Source organism: Sinocyclocheilus anshuiensis, unplaced genomic scaffold (genome assembly GCF_001515605.1).
Source record: "Sinocyclocheilus anshuiensis isolate Anshui unplaced genomic scaffold, SAMN03320099.WGS_v1.1 scaffold158, whole genome shotgun sequence".
Taxonomy (NCBI): domain Eukaryota; kingdom Metazoa; phylum Chordata; class Actinopteri; order Cypriniformes; family Cyprinidae; genus Sinocyclocheilus; species Sinocyclocheilus anshuiensis.
Genome location: NW_015542333.1, coordinates 553770 through 573215, shown reverse-complemented (window position 1 = coordinate 573215; position 19446 = coordinate 553770). Strand labels below are relative to the sequence as shown.

Genomic DNA, 19446 nt, shown 5'->3' with positions numbered 1-19446 from the left:
CAGAGCTCTCTAATTCAATTGTTACTAGTAAAAATGGCATTAAAAAACTGTAATTCTTACTAGGAAGAATTTAATTGTAGAGCTCTCTGATTCGGACGACGAGTAACGCTGGGGATATTTTAAGCTAAAACGGCTTGCCATAGGAGTGCCAGCTGCCGCTAGCCAATACTGTATATACGTACACACGCGCACACACAAACATTTATTTATTTAATGTAACACTTTAGTTATTATCTAGTTGCTTGCATATTACTATATTAGCGGTTTATTAGAACTCATAAAGCACATACTAATGCCTTATTATGCGTGACCATATTCTACATCTTATGTTCCCTCTAAGCTGCGCAAAGAAATAATGTGCCGCGCACACGCAAAGATGAGTTGGGAAAGCCATTTGATTGTATTCTAGTAAAAACGAAAGAATTGCAATGATCAGGTAAACCACTATAAAGGTGATGTCGCTATAGTTAGAACCGGTGAATGCGGTTTACAGGTTTCATAGAAAGAGAATGATGTGCACCAAATGACTCGCTGTAGAAACCGAATACTTCAGTGGTTGCCGAAGAAATAGCTCAAATCTAGAGCCAACGCAATGACGTGAAATAAAACGTCCTCGTGTGTTAAAGAAGAGTGGCTTGATTAAGTGCTGGAAATAGCGGATGATGGGCACAGAACGGTACAAAACTCAGAGACATTTACAGGCACACACAGGTGTATTGTGCAAACTGTATTTCATAGGGATGTTCACGTTCTTTTTTTTAAATATTTAACTTGCATATCTCAGTTTAAATGCTTCAGTTTGTTTTCTATTCTCTTCTATCAGTTTAAATGCTTCAGTTTGTTTTGATATTATATTATATTATGTTAGGCCTATATTATAAACCTAATAACTAACTGACCTTGTTTTTTAATGGAGTCACTTATGCTCATCAAGGCTATATTTATTTGATCAAAAATACAGAAAAAAAACCTAATATTGTGAACTATTAGGCTATTGCAATTTCTAATGTTGGTTTCTAATATTTTCTAGTAATATAAGTCTTTGCTATCACTTTTTATCCATTTAACACATCCTGGCTGAATAAAAGTATTAATAAAAAAAATAAAAAAACAAGAAAGAAAAAATGTACTGACCCCAAACTTTTGAATGGTATTATTTTGTGAAATAATATTCAGTATTTTATATCAAATAGATACAGCCTTGATGAGCCTAGGAAACTTCTTTAAAAAATGTACTGATCCCAAACTTTTGAACGGCAGTGTATTATACTGTAAAAATATTTTCTCAGGCAACCTAAAATGTACATCATTTAGTTACATCGAGGGTCAAATCAAATATAAATAGCACATTAAAGTTAAAAGTTACACACTTTTTTGTGTACGTGCTGTACAGGTCTGGTATAAAGAATGTTTTTGCTCAGGTGGCCGAAATGTCCACCCAATAGAGAAAAGATTTGCTCAGCAAGAAAAATATTACAGGGAACATTGCTCACAAGACAGCAAACCTCCTCTTTTATATGCTTGTACACAAGCCTGTCACACAAACATGCTTTAACATCACTATGAAATGACAAAGACAATCACCAATGTGCTTTAAATAATGCTGGAAAATGTAATTTCACTCCCCCCCCCCACCTTCCGGAAATTAACCATAGTTTTATTGTAGTAAAAGTGTAGTAACCATGTTTTTTTGGGCGCATTGATTATTATTTGTATAACCACAGTTTTACTACAAAAACCATGGTAAACTATGGTTAGTGTAGCAAGACCATGGTTAATTTGTTTGGTTTTATTTGGAGTAAAACCATGGTTAATTTTCATATAGCATTTATTACTGTAGGCTACAGAAACTATTCTGCCTTATTATGTGATCAAAATGAAAAAAAAAATGTTTGTAGTACATTAACAAATTATAACAAAAAATAACAAATCATTTATTGGTTATTGTTCAACAGTGTATGTGATTTCTTAGCCAATTAAAAGAAAGAAGAGAAAAAATAAAGTTTCCTATATTCCTATATACAGCATGTATATACTGTATGTATAATGTATATACAAGGCACTGTATATATTAGGGCTGTGACGGTATGGGATTTTTCTTACCGCGGTGAAGATATAAGTCTGCTTACATTTAGTAACTGTAAAAGCAGGGCACAGCTACTGCATATGATCTCAGACATATTGATGCATATACATTTGATTGCAGCAGTACATTGCCATCGTAAGAATCACTGCAACTAGCTTATTTAGTTAAATTAGATTATTTTAAAATAACGTTCTTCTACAGAATTATAATAGTAATAGTACAAACAGGTCCTCTTCACTCTAACATCATTGAAGTAATTACATTCAGCTACAATCATAAAAATAAGAATGTGGAAACTAAAACTACAAACCTTTCTCCTTGTATGCGTAGCTGGACCGTCATCATCCTCCTCTTCTTCATCTGTTTGTTTGCGGTTCGGAGTATTTTTCGTCAAAGTTTAGTGCAGCGTAAACATTCTAGACGCACATAAGATAACTGTACTTAGATCAAAGATCAAAAACATCTCGTTGATTTATTAGCTTTAGGTGGAGCATAACGAAAGTTTTCTGGCAAATCAGCAGTCTCGCACGCGAATTTAACCTTTTGCAAGTTTCATTATGAACTTGCTAACTAAAATGTAAACACGCATCTATGCTTACGAGAAATATTTAATCAAAAGAATCCCATACATCCACATCTCTTGGTAAATAATCCATTGTGATTGGCTGTTATCAGCCCAGCGCACAGCACAGCAGACTGACGGAATTGCAATTCGGTCCTACAAATGGCGGCCGCACCACTGTGTGACGTCACATGAACCCCATGAATATATATATATATATATACTGTCTATTCAGCTAAGCATTCCGTATACGTGTTCTTTATGGGAAAATGCTTGTGCAATTTAGCTTATTGGGTTCATATTCTGGTCGCATCTGCTTGCTGGTATATAATATGCATCATCAAATATTTTAAACTGTAGTTTACAGCAGAAACGGTGACAAACGATCGTGACTCCTGGCACGAGCTCAGCTGATACATACAAATGTATAATAATAATAATAACAATAACAATAATAATAATAAATAACACACCTGTGGGAACTTTGCCTTATTATTTTAAAACATCACCGCACGCCTCTGAGAACAGTGTAGTTTTTACCGAGCAAACAGCAGAAACGGCGAGAAAGACCGTGGCAGCTGCCGGAGGAAACCTGTGGCACCCGACCCGAGGCCACCGGAAGTGGCGCTGCGACCTGCCGCTGCCAGGATTTGCGCTTGCTCTCTCTCTTAATTTCAGGTATTAATATGAAATATGTTCTAGGCAAGTATATCTACCACTTTGAAATTTCAGTGTACCGAAGTTGTAGTTTGGATTGGAGTTCGTGCTGTTAGGGAACGAGAGAAAACTGAATTTAGGTATAGTGAACAAAATATCACTTAACTGCTGATTACTAATGCCGAGTTCACACTGCACGATTTTAGCCCGATTTTTCACTCGCCGACAGGTTTTGCGAAATCGCCGAAAAATGCCCGACATCGGAGGCAAATCGGTGCTCGTTCACGCGAGTGACAATGACGCAGTGTGAATTATCAAAGACGCGATCTGAGAGAATCGCCGACGCGTCGCCGACGCCCGTGAAATATTTGGCATGCTAAATATCTGGAGCTGTCGCCGATTCACAACCACGCAGTGTGCACTGATTTCTGACTGAAAACTACATCGGCGATGAGCTACAGCCAATGATAGACCAAGATACAGGGCAGAGGGAAGAAAAATACATTATAATATTTAATGTGAGACCACGATCAATATTACTTTTTATACAAAATATAGCTGTCGCACAGTATTGGTGTCATTTCCACCACAACACTGTAATGTCCCTTTAAAAAGTTTGTGTGAAAGATTGTTTAAGTGGTTTCTATGGAAATGTTCAGTGACATCAGAGCACATGTTGGAAATGGAGGGAGTTTAAATTTTCATCAACAACAAATGAAGAAAAATCAAGGTTAATATTGCTTGATCAGTTAATATATTTATTCTACGTCATGAAAAAAGTTATTAAACCTGTTATACTGTATTATAACAGCACTTTTTTTAAACTCAATTTCAATATCGTGATAATACCGTATACCGTGATAAAAGCATTAGCAGTTAATCGCAACATGAAAATTTGATACCGGCATATCCCTAATGCATACACACGGAGACTTAAACGTTATTTTCTAACCGTGTCATATTACACCCCTGACAACAAGTTCCTCAGTCTCTGGATCAGTTTCGTAGCCGACGGCGCCATACTCGCGTCAAGGTGAACCAGCTGTTTGCTGTGAATCTGTCGCTGGATCAGTGCTGGAACTGTCCGAAAGAACCGGTTCGCGGAAAAGAACCGAACTTCCCATCACTACTGAACGATCCTCACTGTAATGCACCGGAACGACCAGCGGACCGGAAGTCGTTTTCTTGCTCTCTGGGTCACATCCGAACGGGATCCAGAAATTCGCGCCACCTGTCGTACAAATGGACCGCCTAATGAATCTAGCTGGAAAGCATACACACGTTTACATTTTCAACCACTTCAAACCGTTTAGAAAGAGACAAATAATGACCCAACTTTTACCCTATAGCTATATGAACTGTTTGATCTAATATGAATATGGCAGATATGAATGCGATATGGCTGAACATACCAGTCAAAAGTTTGACTGCATTTATGTTTGTAATTTTCTACGTGCCTAATCAATAAATCATCAAAAATACCTAATCATTCTGCTGTGTTTGACTGGGCTCCATCTATCTGATGGGTACATGAGAATTTGCATCAATAAGAATTGGGTTTCTTGGGGACTTACAGTCTGGGACACTGAATATTTAGATAGACTTAATGTAGAGCTTGAAGTCTACTACGTAGTTTCATGGGTGGGAATAAACCAGAACCACCCATTCAAAGCCATGCCAGCAGAAGAGTGTGAGCGACACAGTTCAACGCATTACTTCAGCAGGATCCCGCCACACACCGTTCATAATCCGTTCATAATATACTAACGGCATGAACGGTAACTATGCTCGTATGACGGCTGAATATAAATCAGCGCTTATCCGGATTAATATAGCCTAAACGCAAAGAAAAGAAAAGAAAGAAAGTAGCAAACGTCACCATAAGGGTAAGACAAAGTTTCATGACTTCCGAAAAGAATCAGAATAGAATCCGAATAGAGAGCGCTGTGTTGACTTTGATGATAATTAAAGCTTTATAGCTTCACTGTCACTGTTATAACTGTGTTCAGATATGTTGTGACACGGGATTTTATGTCTGTCTTTTTTGTTCTGGCCCGTTCAGGTAACAGTATCTTTTTTCTCATCTCTACTTGGTACTTGATACTTGGTTTTATATTCAACAAAGTCAAGATACATTTGTGTCTACTCATTATGGTGTGTAGTGCATGTGCTCATGTACCTAACATTGCTTCACTAATAAGATACAAAGTAGTGTTTGCTTGTTTGTTTATTTATGAGGCTCAAGTGCTTGATTTTTGGGGAGAGAGAACTATTCGGTATCTTATAAAATGTATTCAGTTTTTGTACACAACCTTGCCTACCTGTTGTGTTCACTGAGTACAGCAAGCTCAGCCATTTAACCCAATAAAGAAAGTTGTTGTGTTTATGGGGAATGTAGATCAATAACTACAGAAAAAACACCAAACTAACAGCGAAGGATTAAACTTGTAACCCTTTTACATTTTACTTGAGTATTTCTGTTTTATTAGAACCGTTAACTTGATTTCATTTTTATGCTGATGTTTATTTAATGTTTATTGTAAAATAATAATAATAATAATAATGTCACAGAGATCAGGTTTTTAAATCGCATTTAAACGTGCCCTTAATTTTGGTAACAGGATTGCAAAAATTATGTAAGTTAAAAATGATACAGTGTTGAAAAAGAACAACAAAAAAACTTTTAAAATATGATATTTGTTATTTTAACTCCTCGTTTGTAACATGCATGCTCAAATTATGTCTTTCAGTATGTCTCTACATGTATTTCTTAGAAGGCAATAAATAAACAAACAAATACATAAATTCAATATAATCAAAGGAAGAAAAGCACAACATTTCTTGACCTTTTCATTAATCAGATCATCCTGATCTACTGATCTTAGCAGACAAATCTACTATTAACAATACATTATATTGTTGTTGCCCCAAAACAGTTCTAGCTTGAAAATTGAACTTGCCTCCGAAACGCTAAAAGACTCACATGCTTCAGGTCTCATGATTCTATTTATGGGCCATTCCCGTCTGGGTCGCCCCTCCACCGTTCGCCCATCCTCAAGTGAAATATACATTTGTGTAAAGAATTCAGAATACCAAAATGTATATACATTTACTTCTGATTGACCAAGTTCAGTCTGAAATGGTAGATTCCTGATTGCCTCTCTCCATGTGATCATATTCATAAAGATATAAATAGTTAAAACTGAATGTAATTCAGCCTTCTGTTATGGTTCCATTCCAGCTTTGCACTGTAACACCATTAAATGTGATCTAATACATTCTCATCTTTAATCTAATATAGTTAAATAGTGGGACATGGTTTGACTCACTTCCATGACTAAAGTTCTTTGTTCATCCTTTAGTAGTTGTTTACAGGCGAATAGAGCCTGCAGTGTTCACAGTAGCATGTTCTAGAGACTTTCTCTTCCTCTAAATCACATTATTTGTCGGTATGTGGATAATACTGAACATACTGAACAGGCAGACAGAGCTCTGTCTGAAAATGTTAAGCCAATTAGCACGTCACAAACAAAGTTAGTGCCTTTATGTCCGTGTGTTTAAATCAATATAGAAAATATAAAAATGTTACGCAATTCATGCATGCGTATAAAATCTGACTTTGATTTTGGTGGATCCAGATAGATCTGTTTTTATCTGTTCTTGTGACAGAACATTTAGTTTTATGCATTTAGCGGACACTTTTATCCAAAACCATGGCCTTTTATACAAAAGAGGGACAAAACCAAGACCTAACAATATTTGTAATACTCAATGTAATACTCAAAGATTAGGAAGCAAGCTTGAGAAGAAGACAAATACAGAGGATACAGTGGAGTTCAGTGAAGTCAGTGAAGGGTGATTAGTCTCCACAGGAATTTGTCTGAATGTTTAGCGGAACAGAAATGATAAACTATTACAAACATAGGTCTTTTATGGAAAGTGTAGCCAGTGTGAAGAAAGTCTAATCGGTTGTATAGGAAACTTATGACAGCCTTTCAAATGAGTTAGAATTAGTCAATTTACATTTCGCATACTAGGTTGTGAGTGACGTGACGTGACGTGACATGACATGTGGCCAAGTATGGTGACCCATACTTGGAATTAGTGCTCTGCATTTTAACCCATCCAAAGTGAACACACACAGCAGTGAACACACACACCGTGAACACACACCCGGAGCAGTGGGCAGCCATTTTTTGCTGTGGCACGGGAGCAGTTGGGGGTTCGGTGCCTTGCTCAAGGGCACCTCAGTCGTGGTATTGAAGGTGGAAGAGAGCGCTGTACATTCACTCCCCCCACCTACAATCCCTTACGAGTCCGACTCTCTAACCATTAGTCCACGACTTCCCCCGTCGTGAACAAGGGTGTGTGTGTGTGTTTGAAGGGACAGGGACATACATTCAGTGGTTACATATTGCATAAGTTACCAAAATGGCAGAAATGACTGAGAATCAGGAGAGAATTCAAACTTTTCCCTGTCTGGTCTTTTTTGATTCCACACGCTCATGTACAAATATCAAACGTTGGTCACACTTTAGTTTAGGGACCAGTTATCACTGTTAACTAACTATTAACTATGACTTTTGCCTCAGTAAACTCCTATTTTGCTGCCTATTAGTTAGTAAGGTAGTTGTTAAGTTTAGGTGTTGGGTCGGATTAAAGGGGTCATATGATGCTGCTAAAAAGAACGCCGAATACCTCAAGCGTGTGACGGAAATGTTACGCCCCTCACCATACTGTGATGATGCCCTGTCCAGCCGGAGCGATGAGACAAAAACATTAAAACCCACAAACAATAAAATATATTTATAAAATATAGATATACGATATTATATTTATAAATATAAAAACGAGGCATTTGTTGCATCCAGTGGGGACATAATTGATCTTATCTATTCACGAACAGCTTGTAACTCTCCAAAGAGAAAGGAAAAATTGAAATCGCATCATATGACCCCTTTAAGGGATCTAAAATATGGTCATACAGAATAAGACATTAATATGTGCTTTATAAGTACTAATAAACAGCCAATATGCTAGTAATATGCATACTAATAGTGAGAATTGATCCTTAAAATAAAGTTTTCCCAAACTTTCTCTCTTGCATCACTTGTCACTTCAGATGATCTATGAAGAGCAAGAAACATATGGTCGTGTACTGTTACGGCAGAGCTACCCTCACTTTGACAGGATCAAGTTGATAATCGAAACTCTAATGCGAACTTTCTGCTTGACGAGGCCAGAGACCCCAGAATACAGACACACACACAGCTGAGCAAGTGCTAGATAAACAACAGAACACTCTGTTCATTATTCACAGAGATAAGTTCTATCATATAACTCCTTTTATCACATATTGTTGTATAAAGCCATTGTTGTCGTGTTTAATACAGACACATAGAAATCTTTACAAAGTAGCAAAGCAATTGATAGGTGTATGATTTTACCTAATATGGATAATATATTGTAGGCCAACCTCATTCAACGTGCTCTTGAGAGTGTAGACAAACATCTGTCATTTTCTTGACACTCTCTTCATTTCAGAATCGTAAGTCTGACCTTTTAGCAAAATAATAACACATTTCTCAGCAAGCTGCATAATTTGAGATATTATTCATGCTTGTAGCACACAGAGTGCCCGTGATTTACACACACTTTCATACTCATAACTGAATGTTTGAGTATGAGCAGTAATAACAGTGATGCTTTCCCAAGAAAGCACCACTAAATAATGAAACTGCCAGTGTCTGCTACTGGCCTTTAGAGTCTATTTCTGCTCTCCTAAAATGTGATCAGCTGTTTTTCACAGGAAGAGTTCGTTTTCTGAAGCAGCTTTTAGAAACAATGGGAGGATGTTGTTGTTGTTCACAAAACTGTCACAGCAGATGGTCTCTTGCTCTCAATTTTTTTTAACAGTGCACTTAGTAGTGTTTTCCATTTACAAAAGTTTTAGACGAACAGAGCTAAATAATGCTTTTGACAAATCTAATTCAAATGACTTACACTCACAGGAGATAAAAAAAAAGTCATATGAGTGGCTTCGGCAAAACGTTTTATTCTACATGAAGGAGGATTCATTGTGGCAGCCATGTTGAGCTTATGTTCACTACTATATTTGGTAACACTTTAGAACAGGGAACACTTATTCACTATTAACTACGACTTTTCCCTCAATAAATTCCTAATTTGCTGCTTATTAATAGTTAGTAAGTTGTTAAGTTTAGGGATTGAGTTGGCTTAAGGGATCTAGAGCATGTTCAAAGAGAATAAGGCATTAATATGTGCTTTATAAGTACTAATAAACAGCCAATATGTTAGTAATATGCATGTTAATAAGCAACTAGTTAATAGTGAGAATTGGACCGTAAAATAAAGTGTTACCGAAGTCATTGACCGTTTCAGTGATGAGGATGAATGGTCTTGGTTCTCAGCTTGTTTTGTCTGTGTAGCCTACAAGAATATAGCATGCCATATACAAAAATATTTTTTTCCTATTATATTAATCAACATCAATAATTATTATTACAATATTAATTATACATTTTTGTCATAAAATGCAGCCCTTTCCTGTATTTTTTTATTCTTTTACAAATTTATATATGCCTACTCTCATTATTGAAATATTGTATGTCACCTTTGAGTCTGTCGGCAGTCTGTGTAAATAAACACAATATGTCAGATGCAGTTTCTGTGCCACCTTTGCAGTGTAAAGATGACTTTTGCTGATGTTGATGCCATTTTATTGGTTACAGCCTGAGCCTAAAGCATTCTGATTTACTGAATTAATTGAAAAAAAAATACAAGTATTTGACATAAAAGACAGCACGGATACATTTAATAATTAGAATTAATAAGGTAATTAAAAAAATGTACCTTTCCTGTAAACAGTGCACCTGGAAAACAACCCCAGAGAGCAAATATTGTCACTAGTCAGGTCAGAAATGTATTTTTCCATTCATTCTTCTAAAGCAGGGCTGCCCAAACTCGGTCCTGGAGGGCCGGTGTTCTGCAGAGTTTAGCTCCAACTTGTCTCAACACACCTGCCTTCATGTTTCTAGTATGCCTGTTAAGAGCTTGATTAGCTGGTTCAGGTGTGTTTAATTGAGGTTGGAGCTAAACTCTTCAGGACACCGGCCCTCCAGGACTGAGTTTGGGCACCCCTGTTCTAAAGTGTTCAATTTAGCTATGACTATGATGTAAAAACGTCGTGTGAACATTTTCAACTTGTAAAACTACTGTGCATTGACCCCTAGAAGCTGACCTGAAATGGCAATATTCAACCATCTCCTGAGTTTTGTGTGCAATTTGCATCAGACGTTCGGTTAACAGACTGTGGGTGAGCCATCTGAGGCTGAGACTGCTAAATTAGTAACCCTTTTATCATTTAATCAATATCATTTGTCTTTTTCTTAGATGCGAGCTGATGTGAGAATATGGATGTCTCAAAGAAAGTCCCACAGAAGTGGGATAATGTTCATTGTGTAGTCAGAATTTCTTTGTGGCAAGATTAATCCATCTTCAAAGCCAATTTATGCTGAGTGACATTTATTAGACTTACACATATGCAAGATAAATTCAACTGATGTTCACTGAATAACATGCTAGAACTTTAAACACTGGCTTGTGTATCTTGAAAAATGAGCTGATGTCACTGGGATGTCGTTTTTAGAGCATGTGCATGTGCTTCGTTTCCTTGTTTATTTTTCCTTGCCTGGTCTTTGAGGAAACAGCTTTTGCTGCATGGATCAACTGTCTAGCACTCACTGTCCTGAAAGACAATGGCTGCTGTTCCAGGAGACCCTAGGGCCATACCAGACCCACTTCCCTTCAGGAAAGAGCAGCTGTGTTGCTGCACTGGCTGTGACACTAGTTAAAACAATGCAACGCACTGTAGCCTGTAGCTTAAAAGAACAGTTTGCCCTAAAATAAAAAACCTGTCATCATTACTTGCACTCAAACACCGTCAAGATAAAAAAAACACAATGAAAGTACAATAAAAGTAACTCCAAAGATGACTTCTTTTCTTCTGTTGAACAGAAAAGGAGATATTTAGCAAAAATGCTCACACTGCTCTTTTCCACAAAACAAAGTAAATAGAGATGGACACTGTCAAAGCTTCAAAATGACACAAACACCATAATAGAATCATGTTCCCATGTAACGTGTTTGCAATATTCTAAGTCTTTTTAAAGAGTTAGTTCACCCAAAAAATGAAAATGGAAAATTCTGAGATCAGTTACACACCCTCATTTCGTTTCAAACCCATAAGACTTTCGTTCAAGTTTCTGTCCCTCCTTTGAAACTCCATACAACCAAACTTTGCTGATCCAATATGTTCATAAAGCCGCTGCAGAACTAATCCATATGAATCAAACAGTTTGATCCAAGTTTTGTGAATAGATATGATCATTTTATATGATGAACAGATTTATTTTAGGGTTTCGTTCAGAAAGACAATGATCGACAGACATGCATAGAGTACATCAAATACAAAGATTGAATCTCAAACACATGTGCGTGATTCATGAGAACGATCATAAAAAGTGTGCTGAACATAAAAAATCAAATAAACCCCTAAATTAAACCCTTTCTTAAAAATGAAGTGATAGTATCTCTACACAAGACTAGTTTTACTAGTTTTATGCTTTTAGTTGCACAGAGGGACAGAAACCTCCCCATTTCATTAAAAATATCATAATTTGTGTTTTGAAGATGACCAAAAGTCTAAAATGGTTTAAAACCACGTGAGGGTAAGTAAATGGGGAGAAAAGTTTCATTTTTGGGTGAACCAACCCATTAATCCTCATGATAGCTTTGTGTGAGTTAAAGAACAAAGTTCGTCATTCACTGAAAATCTTCCCCTCCACAGTAGATCGCAAATGCATGTGAATGCACACATTCAGTTATTGAGTTAGTTTTACAACTACTGTTTGTAATTCAGTGCTTAATCGCCACTGAATTGTTGAAATCAAGTGTAGCATTAGTTTTGGCAGGTCACGACAGTCAAGCTTGCATCAGCTGATCCACGTCTACCTATAGGAATATGATGCCTATTACAGCATCCATATATAGAAGGTCTATTCAGACTCCTTTTATCTTGAATAATGTTGTTACATTAAATTGTCATTAAGAACATTAATGATATCTGCTACGTTTGGTTCTGTTCTGTTTTGCCTAGGGGGGTTATCGCTGCTCTCCCTGCTCTTATCCATTCTAGGTTTTTGTCCAGAACCGAACCATACCTCCAATCCAAGCTGTGTGCTAATTGTCAATCATCTTTGGCGATAAATTAATGGGCCTGACAGAACAATGCTTTTGGGATTCACAAACCTGGTGCATTTCAGTTGATCACCAAGACGTGAGAACTAGCATTCGTTATCACTGGCCACAAACCTGGAATGACGCATCTTCAGATACCGGATTTGAATAGGTGCAAGTGCAAAAAGATTTGAGAGCTGTGGTGAAGGGAAAGACTTTCATCAAATAATGGCTTGTATTTCAAACTAGTCCTTATCTTATTGCTTCAGAAGATATGGAGCATAGAGCACAGGTTGTATAGACTTACTGTATGTGTCTGGTAATCTCTTTTAGCTATATGTTTTCATTTTATGGAAAGGAGAAAGCTGGGACATTCTGCTATATATCTCATTTTATGTTCTATGGAAGGAAGTCACACGGGTTTTGAACAGCATTAATGTCTGTAAATGATGACACATTATGTTCATTTGGCAAAATATTCCTTTAAGTCATGTGATAGCAAACAGATTCCCGACAGTGCTTTGAGGCGGGCGTCAGAAGGCTCTGCAAGGTTTTCTTTCTTTCTTTTTTTTTTATGGGACTGCCCCTGTTTTAAGTTGGAAGTGTCCTTGCCCAGCCTGCGGAGTTCACATAACATATAATGTGAATAGAAACCTCCTGCTTCCTCTGCAAGAAAATGGGAGGGAGTGCTATGAGGTCACTTTCAAAACATGACTTCCAATCAGACAACGCCACAGTGGAAGATTTGTTCGAGTTATTTGCTTGCTCTGAGAAGTCACTGTTCCTATGTTCAAAGTGGTGAATGTTATTCACAAAGCTCTTACTTTTATGGACCAGAACTGAATGAAAGGTACAGGGTTTGAACACTGATTTCTTCTAATTTGACAAGCTATGAAATAGTTGATATACAGTAGCAGTCATTTAGACTCACTTTATTAAATTTATGCTGTTCATCTTCTTAAAAATTTAAAGGCTTCCAACTTAAATTAGTGTAGTTGACATATAAACTTTGCCTGTATGCATAGTTATTCACAAAACTTTACAAAAATAAAGGACATTTTGAAGCAGGTAGTGAGGGCAGCGAACAAGTGTCCAGCATACAGTACATGGGAACTTGTTTTACATTGTTTAGAATGCATCCCAAGATGCACCTCATGAAGTTGGTTCAATGTCCAAAGTGTCCAGAGCTGGAATCGAGACAAAGGGTGGTGACTTTGGAGAAGCTTAAAGGGTTAGTTCACCCAAAAATGAAAATTAGCCCATACATTTCTCACCCTCAAGTCATCCTAGGTGTATATGACTTTCTTCTTTCAGACGAATCCAGTCGGAGTTATATTAAAAATTGTCTTTGATTTTTCAAGCTGTTTAATGGCACTCAGCGGGTGTTGCATGCATCAGTCCAAAAGAAGTTAAATAAAAAGTGCCCATCCATAAAAAAAAAAAGTGTCTCACACGGCTCCGGGGGGGTGAACAAAGGCCTCCTGTAGCAAATCGATGTGTTTTTGTAAGAAAAATATCCATATTCAAAGCGTAATAATCACTTTAATGTAGCTTGCGCCAACAGTCCTACACGGAAGCAGCTCTGGGAGGATGACGTATGAGGTCAGCGTTGCGCATGCGCCGGTGAGTCTCGTGAAAACCAACGTTTGTTTACAGGAGCAAAGGAAGTAAAGTTTCCTTACTTTAGCAAAGGAAAACCAGTCTCCTCTTGGCTTATATCGAAATCCTCCGACATTCTTCTTTACAAATCCTCGTTTTGTACTTCTAATTCATGACCGTTGTTTTGTTTTGATCTCTCCCCTGCGCTTCCGCGTTCATCACTTCTGAGCGGCGCATACGCAACGCCGACGTCTTATGTCATCCGCCCGGAGCTGCTTCCGTGTACAACAGTGAGCGGAAGCTAGATTAAAGTGATTATTACGCTTTGAATATGGATATTTTTCTTACAAAAACGCATCGATTCGCTACAGGAGGCCTTTGTTCACCCCCCCGGAGCCGTGTGAGACACTTTTTCTTTATGGATGGGCGCTTTTTATTTAACTTCTTTTGGACTGATGCATGCAACACCCGCTGAGTGGCATTAAACAGCTTGAAAGATCAAAGACAATTTTTAATATAACTCTGACTGCATTCGTCTGAAAGAGGGTGAGTAATTTATGGGCTAATTTTAATTTTTGGGTGAACTAACCCTTTAAATATACAATATCTTTGATTTGTTTGGCTTTTTTAGTCAATACATAATCCCCATACTTCCACTTGTGTTATTTTGTAGTTTTGATGATAACTATAATGATAAAGAATGGGTAGGTGTGTCCAAACTTTCGTCTTAACTTAACTTTTGTAGTGTAAATGTTCAGTTCTTATTCAAATGGTAGACATGCTTTTGTTTTTGTGAGCCTGACATGTTTGTAGCACGCTGGTTAAGAGGCGCAGGAGGTAGACAGGAATGTGTTTTCCCCCTCTTGCCCTGTAATTAGGCTTTTACCAGCAGGCAAACACAGTGATACGTCTCAGCTCACAGCTGGAAGGACGGGGAAGTCCTGCGAGCCGCAAATCAAGACAGCATGCTTTGAGTTGACAGGCTAGACTGTTGTCGCAGGGACTGGAAATCTGGTCAGCTGCATGCATAACATGCTGCATTGCGCCAGGCACAGTCAGTCTCTCCAATGCAGAATATCTTGAAGCATTTGGGTTCAGTCTGCACATGGTACCATTACTTCGCTCAGTCAGTGGAAAAAACAGCTTTGGCCTGTTAAATGCGATCAAACGGTACGCAGTATGCTTTTAATTAGACACCGTCTTCGCCAACACTACTTAAAACAGTGTAGTGCTTCTGTTGTTATTCCTTGGCCCAACAGTCTTCTCATTATATCCTGCATTCGAGCCGTTCGCCACCCTTGTGGAGTCTTGTGGAGTGACATGTCCGAGCCTGGTCACATTAGCACTGTGTGAAATAGGAAGTGTCTGGTGGAATGTGCCTAGGGCTCTGTGAAAACAGTTATGTGCAACATGCTTCCTCTCCTCTGTAAGGGTATGTGTGTGTTTTAACTATATTTCTATGACCTGCTCTGTCCACTGGTATTGAAATTTAGCATCATAAAGGATGTGCAGTATATGTAGTATTAATAAAATGCAATGTGTGTGTTTTATATTGAAATCTACCACTGAATGTACCGTAACATCTCCATTAGGGCTGCACGATTATGACAAAAATCATAACTGTTGATTATTCCCTTGAAATTGTAATTGTGATTATTAATTACGATTATCACGATTTACATTGAATGATGTTTTGAATAGCTTTATACCATTGTTTTAAGCAACTGCATGCCATATGAAAATAAACAAGCTGAAAACACTCTTCCTGAAAAACTTTTTGCTTTTCTATAGCATTAAGCCTCATATGTCAAATATACATTGGTTTGGTTTCTTCTTTAAATAAAAAAGTCAAAATATGCATGGTATTATAATGTTATACTAAAACTAAAATTAAAACAATGGAAAAAACCCTTAAGACACACACACACACACACACACACACACACACACACACTAATCTTAAGCACGCAGAATAATGTGGACTTTTTTTTCAGTAATTGTGCCTTTGAACGATAAGAATTGTAATTGTGGCATACATAATTTTAATCATGATTAGAAATTAGATTCATTGTGCAGCCCTAATCTCCATACAAAAATGACTGTAGTGTGCCATAACAGTGATAATATTAGATGATAATTTTGTGCAGTAGGCTTCAAACATCTAAATGCACAGTGAAAACCTTGAAATAAACAAAGTTTTATTATTTGAATGGTCACTGATAAAATAAGCAATCTGAGACCCTGAGCAAAGTGAACTTCTTTGTGTAAAAGGTAATTCACAAAATATCTTCACTTCCACAAGTTATTTCAATGCATAGTTGTTTTTTTGTGGTACAGTCAGTCCTGAAAGCACTGCAGAGGCAGAAGGATGCTGTGTTTTCATGTCTGTGAATACTGAAATACCATTCATGGAATTATACTACATTTTTAAGAGATCATGGCATGCGAATTACTTCTTATGAGGGGTACAGCTATATTTATTTTTTGTCAGCCAGAATAGTCGTAGTTGTTTTCCAATCACCTATTAAGTTTGCTGGATAGCTAACCTCGCTTCTCAGGCGATTATAAAAACCTCAGGAGTATGTGTGTAGTCTAAAAACATTTCTATGATGTGAGACCAGAACATGTTTCAACTAGGAACTGTGTCATTCTGGTTGCTACCATTGTGGTGATCTAATAAACATACAATGCAACATGCATCAACACCATTACCTATCATCCCATGTCAGTCATGACAGTCGAGGAACTACCATTGCCTCTTAACAACAGAACAACCTTTAAAACCTTCAGTGAACACATGTGGACTTGTTGTAGACTCAAATGGTCCAGAGATGCTTTTAGGTTCAGTTTTTTGCAGGGCACCAGCAGCTCCCAAAAAATGTTTTCATTTGCCTGATGTTTCTATGGCACTGAGATGTTGTCTTTTGCTTGCAGGTGTGCTGATTTGTCTTTTGGAGGGGCAGCACAAGGCTCCATAAAATGACCCAGTCTGTGCATATTACCTCCAAACTGCCAAGTAAGTAATTTTTTTTCTGCTCTCGGTAGATAGCACTGTTTCAAGATGAACACTTCTGCTATATTTGCATTGCAGATCTGAGTGCCCCTTTTCATGGCTCTACTGAGGAAGAAACAGATCAAGGTGGCTCCTATTCAGTACAGACACCCTACGGATTCCAGCTGGACCTTGATTTTCTCAAGTATGTTGAGGAAATAGAGAGTGGACACAACATTCGGAGGGCTAATGTGAACCCTCGGAGGGGATCCCGGGGTGACCGTGGGTATCAGAGGAATTTAAATGTTGGGGGTCGAACCAGTGGCTGGACCTCCACCGAGTCCCTTTCCTCAACAACCAGTGAGAATGGCCAAACTAACCCACCTTTTCTCCAGAGCCCCATCACATCACCTAGTAAACCACTTTCCCCATTACCAGTCATCAGTCCCAGTCTGCCTACTTGCTCCAAAGTGCCACCACCACCTCCACCACGTAACCCTAGGGTTGAGAGAACGCTCCTTGAAACTAGCTTTCGGCTGCAACAGGAGCAAAAACAGTTTTCCAACGGGTTAGGCTCTAATTTGTTGAGTTTCAAAGCCAGTGGATCTAATAGGGACTTCTCTCTAGCTTCTTCCCAGCTTGCTTCAGATGCCCACTTGCTACAGATATCACATGTTGTTCAGAACCCCCTTTCTGGGGTCTGGACCAGAGCAAGTCCTCAAACGTCTGGAAGGAGCACTCCAGCCTCCAACTCAGGAACACTGCCTCCTGGGCAGCTTCAGACAGTGCGAGAACAGATGGCCAATGCCCTTAGGCAGCTAAGGGAGATGGAAGAGAGAGTGAAAGGACTACCAACTCTAGAAAGAGAAGTTGCCATGCTCCGTGCTGAAAAAGAAAGGTTGGCTCATGAGCTTCAAAAGAAAACAGAAGAACTTGATGCAACTCTCAAACTGCAAGTCTCCACTGAGGCAGTAGTAGGAGCCTCCCAACCAGGATCCCTACCATTGCCGTCACTTTGGAATAAAAAGCCAGAATGCAAAAGTGATGAACAAGACAAAAAGGAAATAAAGAAACTAGCCACTGCTCCTATAGAAAAAAGATCCATAGCAGTAGGTGGTGACAGTCCCCTTGAGACTGTAGTCGTCTTCAATCGCCAAGCGGTCAAGGATGCTGCTGTCGAAGCTACTATTGATGTTTGTCACGCAGCTATTGAGACTGAGACTAGTGTCATGCATGATGAGGCAATTCAGACTGGAGTAGCTACAGAAGATGTGGCAGTCTGGGTAACAGAATCATTTCTAGGGCTTCAAAGTGAGACAGAACGAGAAATTGATAACTTGCAACACACTATCAAATTTCAACAGGAGTCAATCCAGGTTCTTGAGACACGATTAACTCAAGTCAACCAAGATCTCGAAGCTTTAAGGGCTCAAGAAATTGAGAGGGCATCCAAGATTATGCTGGACAAAGAGACAATAGCAAAACCAGAGACAGCCAATGCCCAAATGGAAACATGTCCTGAAGTTTGTTCAGTTGGAGTGTTGTTTCCAGATGTGACTGATCCGGAGTACGTTTCAAAAAATGATCAAAGCATTCAAACAGATCCTGTGGAAACTTCAAAGGAAAAAACAGTGGAGCTAGTAAGCATTGGTATCCAGTGGGAATGTCTTAATAATACACAAGACGCTGAAGAACAGACGATATCTGCAGAGGGTGAGCATTGTTATTTTCATAAAGCATGTTCCTAGTCATACTGTGCACAAATATTTGAAGAAAAAAAAACACCTTGTTAATCTTTAATTAAAATGTTAATCTGCCTTGGTAGTGCTACTGTTGTTGGTAATACAGCCTTTCTAACATTTTGCCAGTACTTAACGCAGTAATAAATGCTGTTCTGTCATGACAAATCTCGGAGAGTTTAGCATGGTAATATACATGGCAATGTTAATGCATCTGATCTTGGCGGAATAGATCAATACATCCACATCCATGCTGCGGTGAGCATGTAAGAAACACTTCCGCTGCACATATAACATATAATAAATAACCCCCATGTTTAACATACATGAAATCACCCCGTAGCAGATCTATACAGGTGGAGCTGGGGAGGTGGAGGGTTTCTGAAGTGTGCTGCAACTGCTACAGCAAACAGTAGCCAAGTATTTGAATGTTGAGCAGCAGCTCACTGGCTGCTGATGTGAAAAGAACCAATCAGTTGCCCCATGCGAATGTATTTATTTCAGATTGAGGTGGAACCTATCGGCCTGCACCATCTAGAGTTTCATGACAGAA

General features: G+C 38.3%; 1 protein-coding gene across 1 annotated transcript in view; it reads left to right on the top strand.

Moving 5' to 3' along the window:
- Window positions 1–4986: 4986 nt before the first annotated feature.
- LOC107691060 (KN motif and ankyrin repeat domain-containing protein 3-like) overlaps window positions 4987–19446 on the top strand; it is a 24096-nt gene continuing 9636 nt past the window's right edge. Inside the window, exons 1-3 of the mRNA XM_016489544.1 lie at window positions 4987–5191; window positions 17097–17178; window positions 17254–18867. Coding sequence (XP_016345030.1) covers window positions 17142–17178; window positions 17254–18867 — 1651 coding nt within the window. The 5' untranslated portion in view covers window positions 4987–5191; window positions 17097–17141. The remainder of the gene's footprint in view (window positions 5192–17096; window positions 17179–17253; window positions 18868–19446) is intronic.